This window comes from Bos indicus, chromosome 9, assembly GCF_029378745.1.
Source record: "Bos indicus isolate NIAB-ARS_2022 breed Sahiwal x Tharparkar chromosome 9, NIAB-ARS_B.indTharparkar_mat_pri_1.0, whole genome shotgun sequence".
Lineage (NCBI taxonomy): Eukaryota > Metazoa > Chordata > Mammalia > Artiodactyla > Bovidae > Bos > Bos indicus.
In genome coordinates this window covers 49,508,060-49,523,904 of record NC_091768.1, presented here as the reverse complement: position 1 = coordinate 49,523,904, position 15,845 = coordinate 49,508,060, and the positions used below count along the sequence as shown (strand labels likewise).

At 38.2% G+C, this 15,845-nt stretch overlaps 1 protein-coding gene across 1 annotated transcript in view; it reads right to left on the bottom strand.

The window, feature by feature from the left end:
- The window catches only part of ASCC3 (activating signal cointegrator 1 complex subunit 3), a 336,073-nt gene that overhangs the window by 148,347 nt on the left and 171,881 nt on the right, over nucleotides 1–15,845 (bottom strand). The window contains exon 14 of the mRNA XM_019967310.2: nucleotides 2,829–2,963. Within this exon, the coding sequence (XP_019822869.2) occupies nucleotides 2,829–2,963 (135 nt within the window). The remainder of the gene's footprint in view (nucleotides 1–2,828; nucleotides 2,964–15,845) is intronic.

The following is a 15,845-nucleotide window of genomic DNA, read 5'->3' as shown; positions in this document are numbered from 1 at the left end:
ACAATGTTCCTTGAAAATATGTACTTATTAATAAATCTCGGTGGAATCCACCCTTGTTCAAAAAAATAATAACAAGTAGGTCAGGATAAAAATCAAGTATAATAAAAATATCCAAAAAAAGGTTCAATAAAATGATTAGGGGTTTCCAAGTCTACCTAACTGTAGAAAAACCCTACATTTCTCTACTTTTTTTTTTTTTTTCCAGTTTAGAGTTCTGTGATTACATGTTTGGTGGTGTGGCCTTAAATAAATATCATTTGAAAATGTCTCTACATAAACTATTTCTATATGCTTTAGACTATTTAATGCTATATTTCAATTACTTATGCATATATGTCACATCAAGAGATAATAACAGTACAAACCTACATCATAAGTTGTGACCACTGAGTAAGTAATAGAAAGCAATGAAAACAGTGCCTGGCTCAAGTAAATTCTTGATAAATACTGAATATTATCACAATGAAACAATAAACTTGTATGATTTAGAACAGCAATGACTCTCAGAATGGAGAGGTATGAAATAACCAGAAATCCACAAGGTGGCTCTCAAGGCTTGGCTTTTAAACACAATAGAGCTGCTCTGTATTTCCAAAGAAAATGAAACAAGACTTATGAATGCTGACCTGACTTTTCAAAGACTCTCATAAATTCATAATTAATAGATAACTGGAAGAATACAAAGCTGCATAAGTGGTATGTAATAGAAAATTATAAAGAGAAACAAATGCATAAATTTTGTAGTTACACTGAAAGAGAATCTGACATTCAAAACAACCTGTACCAGATTATCACAGATAGAATTTAAAATATCAATGCAAAATGGTAAAATTTACAGCACAATCCTAATAACCAAATACATCTTATTAAGCTAGTAAGTATGAAGGTAAGAGCATATGTAGCAGCTGCTCAGCAAATATCACTTCAATCTTATGCATACAAAATATTTTGAAGTTCCCACCATTTTATGCATGCAGTTTTTTTTAAAATTAAAAATTTATTTGTATAGCTTTAAATCAAGGCAAAATTTTCTTCAAATGGGATAAAGGGCATTTTCGGTTTTGTGAGCCATAAATCTCTCTATGCTATGCTATGCTAAGTCACTTCAGTCGTGTCTGACTCTGTGTGACCCCATAGACGGTAGCCTACCAGGCTTCCCCGTCCCTGGGATTGTCCAGGCAAGAACACTGGAGTGGGTTGCCATTTCCTTCTCCAATGCATGAAAGTGAAAAGTGAAAGTGAAGTCGCTCAGTCCTGTCCGACTCTTAGCGATCCCATGGACTGCAGCCTACCAGGCCCCTCCGTCCATGGTATTTTCCAGGCAAGAGTACTGGAGTGGTGTGCCATTGCCTTCTCCGTAAATCTCGATAGAAAGTACTCAATTTTCCCCCCATGTGTAAAGACATTCATAGAAGATAAAGGAAGGGCTCTGACTATTTTCTAATTAAACTAATTACAAAAAACAAACTAATTACAAAAATTGCCACGTTTGGCCCTCAGGCTGTAGTCTGTCCCCTCTATCTAAATCATTATTTGATATGAGTAAACAAAATGTTTGGTAAATCTTTGAATACTATCAATACCCAAATAACCTAGAGATGTGCTTCTCAAACTATCATGTGCAGATATCCTCTGGGAATCAAGCAGAAATGCAGATTGCTGCTGCTAAGTTACTTCAGTCGTGTCGGACTCTGCGACCCCAGAGATGGCAGCCCACCAGGCTCCCCCGTCCCTGGGATTCTCCAGGTAAGAACATTGGAGTGGGTTGCCATTTCCTTCTCCAATGCAGGAAAGTGAAAATGAAAGTGAAGTCACTCAGTCGTGCCTGACCCTCAGCGACCCTATGGACTGCAGCCTTCCAGGCTCCTCCATCCATGGGATTTTCCAGGCAAGAGTACTGGAGTGGGGTGCCATTGCCGTCTCTGAGATAGCATAATAAGGCAACCTAATTTCCAGGAGGCAGTAAATCACAGCAGGGGTGGGGGTGCTGAGGCTTTGCCTTTCTAACAAGGACCCAGACTTTTCAGGCCCTTTGACTATATACTGAATAGCAAGGCAGTTGTTCTGAATCTTTTGGGTCTCAAACTTGCACTCTCAAAAAGAGCTTTTGTTTATGTTATTTATAGGGAATTCCCTGGTGGCTCACATGGCAAAGAATCTGCCTGCGATGTTGGAGGCCAGGGTTTGATCCCTGGGTTGGGAAGATCCCCTGGAGAAGGGAATGGCTACCACTCCAGTATTCTTGCCTGGGAAAGCCCAAGGACAGAGGAGACTGGTGGGCTACAGTCTATGGGGCTGCAAAGAGTCAGACACGACTCTTTCACTCCTCAATGTTATGTGGCAGCATGGATGGGAGGGGAGCTTGCAGGAGAATGGATACATGTGTATGTGTGGCGGAGTCCTTCTGCTGTCCACCTGAAACTACCATAACAGTGTTAATTGGTTTTACTCCAAAATAAAATAAAATGTTTTTTTAAAAAAGAGCTTTTGTTTATATCTGTCCATGTTTACCCTAGAAACTTAAAAAAACTTATCTTTAAAAGAAGAATCCATTAGACATTAACAGACTTTAGAATATTTAACTATTTTACACTTTAACTATATTTTAAAGAGAACTAAATATTACAATTATAATCACATAGAAAAAAGTGCTAATTGAACACATCAAGCACTGAGATCCTTTGAAAGTCAAGAAAAAAGTAAAATTATAACATGATAATTCTATAATTTAACTTATTGGAAATTAGAGACCATGGATCTTTCATAAATAAAATATCTGGCACATTATGTATTTTAGTTCTTGTATCGTTTTGTCATTTGTTCCCTACCTGTTTTTCTGCATGTCCATATTCAGGTCCTTGAGTAGGTAAAAAGTAGCAAATCTGGCCATTATTCTTGGCTCTCTCTATTAGAGACATAGCTGTTCTTACAGTGGCATTTCGAGCATGTACAAACACCATCACCTAAAATAAAGGAAAACAGTGGATTTAATATTCACATTTATTAAGAGATAGCTTAATATTGGTCTGGAAATCACAGTATATAAACAACTATTAACTTTTCAAAATAAACCCCTAGTTTATGAACATGTCAACATTTGCTTATTTTAGAACAAATTGCATTTGGATAAAGGCAAGTTAAATAAAAGTCAATACCATGGTTTTGTTTATCATTAATCCTAAAAGATAGGCAGATGTCAAAATGAAATTAATGGATTATATAAAATGTGAAATTTAATTTATGCATTTTTCTTCTGAAGATGTGATTCATTAGCACAATCATATATTATGAGGACAGAGTATAAAAACATACTAGAGCCTTATTCTCCCCAGTCAATGAAACTGCCAGTATCATTAAGATGTTTAAGGAAACTGAAAACAATAAAGATCACTTTTCTTTGGATGAAATCGTGTCTAAGAACAACCTTTTAAAATAGAGTTTAGGGGACTGCTGGAGAAGACAAAGCTTCTAGAGAGGTATTTGGAATTTTCTGTTGTGGCAGCCTTTCTACAAAGTGACAGTGGAAATCTGAATTAGGGGAAGTTGAGTGTCCGGATGCTTTGTCAAGAGGAAGAGGATAAACATCCTTTCAGGGATAGTAGTCAGGCAGAAAAGACAGTAAAATCAGGGAATGACTGGCAGTCTGCATTTGCTGTCTATCAGGTCCCGCCTTCTCTTCTATGTGATGTTTTTTCTTTGGTCTCCACTCTCCTGTCCCCTCCCTTCATAGTTGAACCCCAGCCTTCTGAAAGAGCCATGACCAATTCCTAATTCTTGCCTCTCCATGTTTTTCTGTCAACTGTGTTTTCCCAGAAGCTGGAACTTTGGTGTTATCTCAGGCTACACATTTAGAAGGATATGTAACAGACTGCTTTTAGTCAGAAAATTAATATGCTCATGGGAGTTGACCTGAGTAAGAGATCATTTTGACCTGCATACACTTTCAACAAAAGTGAAAATGGGAAGGAGGTCTGACCAGAAAGGAGACAGAATGATACATATCTAGAGCTCATGCTATATAATTAACCCATAGTAACCTTTGACTGTGTGGATCACAATAAACTGTGGAAAATTCTGAAAGTGATGGGAATACCAGACCACCTGACCTGCCTCTTGAGAACCCTATATGCAGGTCAGGAAGCAACAGTTAGAACTGGACATGGAACAAAAGACTGGTTCCAAATATGAAAAGGAGTACATCAAGGCTATATATTGTCACCCTGCTTATTTAACATATATGCAGAGTACATCATGAGAAACGCTGGGCTGGAAGGAGCACAAGCTGGAATCAAGATTGCCGGGAGAAATATCAATAACCTTAGATATGCAGATGACACCACTCTTATGGAAGAAAGTGAAGAGGAACTAAAAAGCCTCTTGATGAAAGTAAAAGAGGAGAGTGAAAAAGTTGGCTTAAAGCTCAACATTGAGAAAACGAAGATCATGGCATCTAGTCCCATCACTTCATGGGAAATAGATGGTGAACCAGTGGAAACAGTGTCAGACTTTATTTTTGGGGGCTCGAAAATCACTGCAGATGGTGACTGTAGCCATGAAATTAAAAGACACTTACTCCTTGGAAGGAAAGTTATGACCAACCTAGATAGCATATTCAAAAGCAGAAACATTACTTTGCCAAAAAAGGTCCATCTAGTCAAGGCTATGGTTTTTCCAGTGGTCATGTATGGATGTGAGAGTTGGACTCTGAAGAAAGCTGAGCGCCAAAGAACTGATGCTTTTGAATTGTGGTGTTGGAGAAGACTCTTGAGTCCCTTGGACTGCAAGAAGATCCAACCAGTCCATTCTAAAGGAGATCAGTTCTGGGTGTTCTTTGGAAGGACTCATGCTAAAGCTGAAACTCCAATACTTTGGCCACTTCATGTGAAGAGTTGACTCACTGGAAAAGACTTTGACGCTGGGAGAGACTGGGGGTAGGAGAAGGGGACGACAGAGGATGAGATGGCTGGATGGCATCACTGACTCGATGGACATGAATTTGGGTGAACTCCGGGAGTTGGTGATGGACAGGGAGGCCTGGCATGCTGCAATTCATAGGTCACAAAGAGTCGGACATGACTGAGCGACTGAACTGAACTGAACCTTATAGTGGGTTGGCAAAAAACTCTGTTCAGGTTTTTCCGTGATATCGAATTGCAAAGCTGAATGAACTTTTTGGCCAACTTAATGATTCAGTTCAGTTCAGTCACTCAGTCGTGTCCAACTCTTTGTGACCCCATGAATTGCAGCACGCCAGGCCTCCCTGTCCATCACCAACTCCTGGAGTTCACCCAAACTCATGTACATCGAGTCAGTGATGCCATCCAGTCATCTCATCCTCTGTTGTCCCCTTCTCCTCCTGCCCCCAATTCCTCCCAGCATCAGGGTCTTTTCCAATGAGTCAACTCTTCGCATTAGCCCACAATAAACTTGTCAAAGGGAATGTTTCACATATGGGATCCGATAAAATTAATAGTGAAGTAAAATCTGAGATAACTATTGTTCAAGAAACTAGAATACTTAAGTGACACTCATTAGGGTGTATTAAAAGTAAAGGAGAATGGATATTCTGGAGAAGACCAGAAGTTACTCAACGAAAATCTCCCAAAGTGTTTACAGAGAAAATAGAACCAGCATGCTAGGTCATTTGGTAAAATTTAACATAAGTATATCACAGCCTTCAAGGACATAAAGCTGGAGTATTCACACTTTATCAGTGCTCTAAGGAATGGGCATATTTAACTCAGATGACCCGTATATCTACTACTGTGGGCAAGAATCCCTTAGAAGAAATGGAGTAGCCCTCATAGTTAACAGAAGAGTCTGAAATGCAGTATTTGGGTGCAATCTCAAAAAAACTGAATGACCTCTGTTCATTTCCAAGGCAAACCATTCAATATCACATTAATCCAGGTATATGCCCAACCAGTAATGCTGAAAAAGCTGAAGTTCAATGGTTCTATGAAGACCTTCGAGAACTAACACCCAAAAAAGATGTCCTTTTCATTATAGGGGGCTAGAATGCAAAAGTAGGAAGTCAAGAAATACCTGGAGTAACAAGAAAATTTGGCTTTGGAGTACAAAATGAAGCAGGGCAAAGGCTAAAGAGATTTGCCAAGAGGATGCACTGGTCATATCAAATATCTTCTTCCAACAACACAAGAGATGACTCTACACATGGACATCACTAGATGGACAACACTGAAATAAGACTGATTATATACTTTGCAGCCAAAGATGGGGAAGCTCTATACAGTCAGCAAAAACAAGACCAGGATCCAGCTGTGGTTCAGATCATGAACCCCTTCTTGTGAATTTCAGACTTAAATTGAAGAAAGTAGGAGAAACCACTAGACCTTCAAGTATGATCTAAATCAAATCCCTTATGATTATACAGTGGAAGTGACAAATAGATCAAGGGATTAGATCTGACAGACAGAGTACCTGAAGAACTATGGATGGAGGTTCGTGACATTGTACAGGGAGCAGGGAACAACACCATCCCCAAGGAAAAGAAATGCAAAAAAGCAAAATGGTTGTCTGAGGAGGCCTTACAGATAGCTGAGAAAAGGAGAAGCTAAAAGCAAAGGAGTAAAGAAAAGATATACCCATTTGAATGCAGAGTTCCATAGAATAACAAGGAGAGATAAGAAAGCCTTCCTCAGTGATCAATGTAAAGAAATAGAGGAAAACAACAGAATGGGAAAGACTAGAGATCTCTTCAAGAAAATTAGAGATATCAATGGAAAATTTCATGCAAAGATGGGTTCAATAAATGACAGAAATGGTATGGACCTAACAGAAGCAGAAGATATTAAGAAGAGATGGCAACAATACACAGAAGAACTATACAAAAAAGATCTTCATGACCCAGATAACCACAATGTTGTGATCCCTCACCTAGAGCCAGACATCCTGGAATTCGAAGTCAAGTGGGCTTTAGGAAGCATCACTACGAACAAAGCTAGTGGAGGTGATGGAATTCCAGTTGAGCTATTTCATATCCTAAAAGATGATGCTGTGAAAGCACTGCACTCAATATGCCAGCAAATTTGGAAAACTCAGCAGTGGCCACAGGACTGGAAAAGGTCAGTTTTCATTCCAATCCCAAAGAAAGGCAATGCCAAAGAATGCTCAAACTACTGCACAATTGCACTCATCTCACATGTTAGCAAAGCAATATTCAAAATTCTCCAAGCCAGACTTTAACAGTACATGAACCGAGAACTTTCAGATGTGCAATCTGAATTTAGAAAGGGCAGAAGAACCAGAGATCAAATTGCCAACATCCGTTGGATCATCAAAAAAGCAAAAGAGTTACAGAAAAACATCTATTTCTGCTTTATTGACTATGCCAAAGCCTTTGACTGTGTGGACCACAACAAACTGGAAAATTCTTCAAGAGATGGGAATCCCAGACCACCTGACCTGCCTTCTGGGAAATCTGTATGCAAATCAAGAAGCAACAGTTAGAGCCGGACATGGAACAGACGGGTTCCAAATCGGGAAAGGAGTACCTCAAGGCTGTATATTGTCACCCTGCTTATTTAATTTATATGCAGAGTACATCATGCGAAATGCCGGGCTGGATGAAGCTGGACTCAAGATTGCTAGGAGAAATACCAATATCCTCAGATATGCAGATGACACCACCCTTATGGCAGAAAGTGAAGAAGAAATAAAGAGCTTCTTGATGAAAAGGAAAGAGGAGAGTGAAAAAGTTGGCTTAAAACTCAACATTCAGAAAACTAAGATCATGGCATCCGGTCTCACTACTTCATGGCAAATAGAGGGGGAAACAATGGAAACAGTGACAGACTTTATTTTGGGGGGCTCCAAAATCACTGCAGATGGTGACTGCAGCCATGAAATAAAAAGACACTTGCTCCTTGGAAGAAATGCTATGACCAACCTAGACAGCATATTAAAAAGCAGAGACAGTACTTTGCCGACAAAGGTCCATATAGTCAAAGCTATGGTTTTTCCAGTAGTCATGTATGGATGTCAAAGTTGGACTATAAATAAAGCTGAGAGCCGAAGAATTGATGCTTCTGAACTGTGGTGCTGGAGAAGACTCTTGAGAGTCCCTTGGACTGCAAGGAGATCTAACCAGTCCATCCCAAAGGAGATCAGTCCTGAATGTTCATTTGAAGGACTGAGGCTGAAGCTGTAACTCCAATATTTTGGCCACCTGATGCAAAGAGCTGACTCACCGGAAAAGACCCTGATGCTGGGAAAGATTGAAGGCAGGAGGAGAAGGGGATGACAGAGGATGAGATGGTTGGATGGCATCACTGACTTGATGGACTTAAGTTTGAGCAAGCTCTGGGCATTAGTGATGGACAGGGAAGCCTGGTGTGCTGCAGTCGTGCTGCAGTACATGGGGTCACAAATAGCTGGACTTGACTGAGTGACTGAACTGACTGACTGAACTTATTTTCTGATACTAATGTGATTTGAAAAGAAATATGATCATAAGCATATTTCTGATGGAATGATAAAATGTATTTCAGTAAGTTTCATGGATACTTAGAAAATTTTTTGATTTCCTTATTTTCAACCACCCCTGCCAAAAAAAAAAAAACCAAAAAATAAATCTGCTTTTCATAGGCTTTCTAGCTTTCTGAGGAGTCATCTTTACCTCAGAGGATGCCAAAGATATGTTGACATTATGTTCATTATGATATTTTCATAATTCCTGACATAAATTGTTTAATACTAATTTAGATAGAATATTCTGTTAACCATAATGCTGTGCTGAAGCTTCACCAATTTATAATCTGTCAAATTCCACCATCTTTTCTTCTTAAAGGTAAGGGCATTTCAACTATGAATTTCTTTTTAAAGGGTAAGTAAGGCAGACTTTTTTCTTTTATATAAAAATATATTTGACCACACACAAAATCTCATTTACCCCAACATTAAATTTTAAGAAAATCTCAATTAGAATGAAGTTATATTTTATTATTTTATTTATTTAAATTACTTATATTTTATTAATTTGCTTAAACATTTCTGGGCATGTAGTCACTACCAAGCCCTGAGAAAACTGCTGTGAAAAAGACACAAAGTCCCTATCCTCATAGAGATGGGAATCTTGTGTGATGGATTCAGTTCAGTTCAGTCGCTCAGTCGTGTCTGACTCTTTGCAACCCCATGAATCGCAGCACGCCAGGCCTCCCCGTCCATCACCAACTCCCGGAGTTCACTCAAACTCAAACTGGATTTAATAAGCACAAAATATTTTTTTTTACTTAATATATATTTATTGGCCATGTGTGTGTAAAATACTGTTGAGAGACATATGCAAATGGATAAGGCATGGTCCCTTCTATACAATTTAAGGAGGGAGATAAAACTGGAAATAATTTAGGGAACTGATCCAAAAGACAGATGAAGTATGGATAACAGCAATGGTAAACATGGAGCTAGTTGGTTTCCTTTATTCATCCTTGCCAGGATGTATACACATACCTACTGAGTGCCAAACAGTGGCCAAAGCACCAGGGAAACTATGAAAAGTCTGTCCAAGCACCAAATTGGAGCTGCACTGTTATGGCAAGACAGAATCACTAGGAACTGACCCTTCCTGGGTGTAGAAGCTGGGTGCAGTCTGCATGGAAAAAGCTATGGTAGTCTATAGAGTATTTAGCCCTTGTGGTTTCAGTGTGTTAGCTTGAAGAAGTAGATTCTCTTTCAAAGTTTCTTACACTGAGGCCCAGGGGCCACTTCCTCAGAATTACTGCTGGGGCTTGTTAAAATAGATTTCTCAGTCCTTCCCTAAAACCGACTGAGTAAAAATATCAAGTGGTAGGGGCTAAAAACTTAATTATTAACAACTATTGAGATCACCACTGTATTACTGTGTGAAAACAGTTAATGATTACCACCAACTTAGTTTTCTTTTTCTAAATTAAAAGGAGTTCAAAAGGAAACATAAGTAAAATCACCACTACAAAGATTCCCTAATAACCTATCTTTATTTACCTATACATATGAAATATCAGATATTATTAAGATATTTTATATAATTAGTATTGCCCCAGGGTCGTTTTCCAGATGGGCAAGAGTTTTAGAATACAACAAGATTTCTATTCTCCATAACTCAAATAGCATATTATGTAAATCCTGTTAAAATAACAGATATGGAAAACATAAGGGAAAATAAAATATGACCCTAAATCTTCATTAATTATTTCAGTCTGACTTGTCAACTTATCATTTTGCAAATTGTTTTCTACTGCAGCCAAGAGAAATATTAGTTACAACTTAAAGTAGCAATTTCTTTTTATTAAAGAATACATCATGTCTTGTTCAGTAAAATAAACTCTTTTTCTTATTAAGAATTTTCTGTCTAGAGGCTTCAATAGAAGCCATTACAAGGTTTTGGGTCTCTATAAACATACTTGATTTTATGGTTTGCTAATTTGGTTAATTAATTTAAATAGGCTCATATGAAAATGATAACTAACAGAGAGGACAGCACTGTTTCATTTAGCAGAAATAACTCCAAATTAATCTTAGAAACACTGCTGGTAACCAAACAGCAGTTAAATGGGCATGTGTCATTAAAATAAGATTAGAAGAGTAGATTCAAGTCAATAATGCTGATAAGTTTTAACTGTTTTATTGAACTGCTTATGTTTTTAACTCGGGGTTTGTTAGGTTAATGGAATTAAAAATATTTTATATACTTATTTTTAGTTGAAAAAGCCATTTAAGAATGTACCAGGGAATCAGTTCTGGACTAGGAAAGAAAGTATGTGAATTTGAGTTCTGGTTCTGTTATTTGACTTGTCAAAGAAACTGTTTTTCAAATAAGATGCTGATTAAAATTAATGAAAAGTAAAAGTTCAGACAACAATCACTCACAGTACCAAAATGCTAAAGTAACTGATACTGTTTCAGTGTATTCAAAGGAAAGAAGGACATATCATCTTAAAAAGACAATTCTACTTTGAAGTTTGTTAAATAGCAGTGTGATTGAGAACAAATTATTTTACCTCTGATCCTCATTTCCTCTATGACATAGTTACTAGTGTCACAAGATTACTGTAAGGATTAAGGATACCCTGTAAGTGAACTACTACATTTAATAAGACAACAGTGCTCAAATTTTAGAACCATCAAAATCACCTGGCAGGCTTATTAAAAACACAAACCATTGCTCCTTCCCTCAATACCCTTTCTATAAGTAAGTCTGAGGCAAGACAAGAATTTGCACTTCTAACAAGTTCAAAGGAGATGCTAAAACTCTTTGTATAGGAATTTGGAGACCCTTAGTCAAAGCTGGTAAGTATTAACACCATGATAAAGGTAATAAACATTAATAAAATTAATTTGACCCTAAAGACCAAAGGGTTAGATCAGTGAATGAGTACTATAAATTGTCACCTATATAAACATTTATTCCTCATCTACGTAAGTGCGTGCATATCTAACACCATGTGCTTGGTGCATGCATGCTCAGTAACGTCCAACTCTCTGAGACCCCTTGGACTGTACAGCCTGCCAGGTTCCTCTGTCCATGGAATTTTCCAGGCCAGAATACTGGAGTGGGTTGCCATTTCCTCTGCCAGGGGATTTTCCCAACCCAGGGATTGAACCTGTGTCTCCAGCACTGGCGGGCGGATTCTTTACTGCTGAGTCACCTGGGAATCCCCATCTTACACCACAGAAAATAATTAAAAAGAACACTTCAACAACCTTGGAAGGGTGTTGTGCCAGATGAACTAGGAATAAAAGGAGATTAACAGAAATATTTAAGCCTGAGATTATTTTAGAACAGGAGGAAGGCCAAAGATTGACTGTAAAATCTTGAATGAAACTCTCTTCCCTAGACATTTCCACTAAGAAGGAAGAATCAACATAACTGAAAAAGATACAACAACATGGCAGATAGATGTTCCATAGGAAATGTGGCTGAGAAATATAACATTCTATAATATATGGTATTGGCTATTGCAGTGATTAAAGAATAAGGCTTGAGGGTGAGGAAGTTTATGTCGTGGTGTTCATGTTAGGACTCTAACCACCATAGCCATTTATTTGTTTTGCTCTCAATTCTTCCTAACATTCTTAACCCAGGATCCTCAAGAGAAATAAGCCCCAATGATCTAAACAAATAATGATTCCAAAAATGTGTCCCTTGACCAAGAGCATCAGTATCCTCTGGAAACTTGTTAAAATTACCAATTAATAGTATCACCTCACATCTGAGCCAAAAATGAGGAGGATGGGACCAAGCAATCTGGTTTTATAAGTCATTAATAAGTTGAATGTTAAAATGTGAGAGTCCAAGGAAATGGCAGCCATTGGAAGTAAAAAACAAAACAAAACAAAACAAAAACAAACCCTTAAACCTGTCCTCTGTGCATTTAAAATGATTCTATAAGTACTATCTTTAGGAGAATGGAGAAAGTAGCCAAATCATTTTCTATGATGTATAGTCTGAATGAGGAGTGCCACCGCAGATGGATTTCGGATTTATATACCACAAGGGCAGGCAGGCAACAAGATCATTTTTATTGCTGTGATTATATTAACTTATCTGTGATATCAAGTAAATGTAATTCTAAAAGGCTTCATTCTGATTGCTGTGAATCAGTTTTCATTTCAGTCCTGCCAATACTGACCAGTTGAAGACACTGGTCATCTGAAGATATTTTTCACATCCATACTAAGTTTCCTCATTTATTTTTTCATTTGCAATAGTATTCCTTTACTTAGAAATACCATAATTTATTTAACCAATCCTTGTTGTATTTACGGTGTTTCTAATCTTTTATTATTTAAAGTAATGCTGTAATAAACAACTCTGTATACAAGTAATTTCATATGTTTGTAGATATTTTCCTAGAAGCCAAATTGTTGGGTCAGGTATATATGACAATTGAACTATGTCTCTATTTTGAATATTGTCTATTTTACTATTGGGCATTTTTGCTTATTATTTTTTAGGTGCTCTTACAATATAGAAGATAGTATGTTTTGTCTTTTTTTCTACATTCCAAATATTTTTTATTCTAGTCTATGCTTTATCTTTTGACTGTTTATGATATCTTATTTAGTATGGAAACGGTTATATTTTTCTTTAGACCTGTCAGGATTTTTCCCTATGACTACTGGGAAATTCATAGGCAAGAAAGTGAAAATAGTCATCAACACAAGAGGTATGGGACTTCATTAGTACAGTGTGGCTCTCGAAATCCAATGAAGGGCACAAGAAGAACTGGATTTTGTTCTTGTACACACACACACACACACACACACACACACACATGCATGCACACACGCATGCACATACACATGCACAAGTCTGCAAAGATATCTACAGAGATATCCATAATACAGTGGTACTTAAAAAAATTAAATTTAAAAACAATTTCCATAGCATATTTCGGAGTATATTATAAAGGGTGTGTGCATGTGTGTGCATGTTTAAAAAGAGACATACATGAATGGACACCCACCAAATTAATTAACTCACAAATGAAAATAGGATGGGGGTATAAAAAGATAATCTTTTCTCTGTATATCTTACATTACTTGTCTTGCCCACTGAAACAAGCCTTAAGTTTTATAAACATATAAATTATACTGAAAATGAGCAATGATCAATAATGAGGTTGTAAAGGTATATTTATGATATACTACTGTTCTACTATATTTGATGTGATTATTTTATTGGTAAGGGATTTACAGCATCAAAGTAAAAACCTACAGAACACATATTTAATAATGGACTTTTAAAGGGTAGTGGTTGTACTTTTGATCAAAAAGTTTTAGTTTACCTGGAAATGCTTTAGGAATAAAAGAGAGACATGTTTTAGCAGAAGAAAATAAATAGTACTTCCTAGGAAAGTATAATATACAGAGGTCAAAGGCACAGAGAAGACACCAAATCCATATGGATTTGGTGAATACAGGCTCTAAGTAGAAATGGACATTAGACAGATGAGCAATAATAGTTGGAAAGGTAAAACATAACCACATTATGACTGTATACAATAAAAAAATTCAAGATTCAGAAAAAAATGATAAACCACTGAAAACAGTCAGTTCAGTTCAGTTCAGTCACTCAGTCGTGTCCAACTCTTTGTGACTCCATGAACTGCAGCATGACAGGCCTCCCTGTCCATCACCAACTCCCACAGCATACCCAAATTCATGTCCATTGAGTTGGTGATGCCTTCCAACCATCTCATCCTCTGTCGTCCCCTTCTCCTCCTGCTCTCAATCTTACCTAGCATCAGGGTCTTTTCAAATGAGTCAGCTCTTTGCATCAGGTGGCCAAACTACTGGAGTTTCAGCTTAGGCATCAGTCCTTCCAAAGAACACCCAGGACTGATCTCCTTTAGAATGGACTGGTTGGATCTCCTTGCAGTCCAAGCGACTCTCAAGAGTCTTCTCCAACACCACAGTTCAAAAGCATCAATTCTTCGGCGCTCAGCTTTCTTCAAAGTCCAACTCTCACATCCATACACGACCACTGGAAAAACCATAGCCTTGACTAGACGGACTTTTGTTGGCAAGGTAATGTCTCTGTTTTTTAATATGCTGTTAAACTAAGATCATGGCATCTGGTACCATCATTTCATGGCAAATAGATGGGGAAACAGTGGACACAGTGGTTGACTTTATTTTTCTAGGCTCTAAAATCACTGCAGATGGTGATTGCAGCCATGAAATTAAAAGACGCTTACTCCTTGGAAGGAAAGCTATGACCAACCTAGACAGCATATTCAAAAGCAGAGACATTACTATGTCAACAAAGGTCCATCTGGTCAAGGCTATGGTTTTTCCAATGGTCGTGTATGGATGTGAGAGTTGGACTATAAAGAGGGCTGAGTGCCAAAGAATTGATGCTTTTGAACTGTGGTGTTGGAGAAGACTCTTGAGAGTCCCTTGGACTGCAAGGAGATCCAACCAGTCCATCCTAAAGGAGATCAGTCCTAGATGATCATTGGAGGGACTGATGTTGAAGCTGAAACTCCAATACTTTGGCCACCTGATGCGAAGAGCTGACTCACTGGAAAATACCCTGATGCTGGGAAAGATTGAGGGCAGGAGGAGGAGACAACAGAGGATGAGATGGTTGGATGGCATCATCTACTCGATGGGCATGGGTTTGGGTAAACTCTGGGAGTTGGTGATGGACAAGGAGGCCTGGTGTGCTGCGGTTCATGGGGTCGCAAAGAGTCAGACGTGACTGAACTGAACTGAGCTAGGTTGGTCATAACTTTCCTTCCAAGGAGTAAGTGTCTTTTAATTTCAGGGCTGCAATCACCATCTGCAGTGATTTTGGAGCCCCCTAAAATAAAGTCTGACACTGTTTCCACTGGTTCACCATCTATTTCCCATGAAGTGATGGGACCAGATGCCATGATCTTAGTTTTCTGAATGTTGAGCTTTAAGCCAGCTTTTTCACTCTCCGCTTTCACTTTCACCAAGAGGCTTTTGAGTTCCTCTTCACTTTCTGCCATAAGGGTGGTGTCATCTGCATATCTGAGGTTATTGATATTTCTCCCTGCAATCTTGATTCCAGCTTGTGCTTCTTCCAGCCCAGCGTTTCTCATGATGTACTCTGCATATAAGTTAAATAAGCAGGGTGACAATATACAGCCTTGATGTACTCCTTTTCCTATTTGGAACCAGTCTGTTGTTCCATGTCCAGTTCTAACTGTTGGTTCCTGATCTGCATACAGGTTTCTCAAGGGGCAGGTCAGGTGGTCTGGTATTCCCGTCTCTTAAAGAATTTTCTGCAGTTTATTGTGATCCACACAGTCAACGGCTTTGGCATAGTCAGTAAAGCAGAAATAGATGTTTTTCTGGAACTCTCTTGCTTT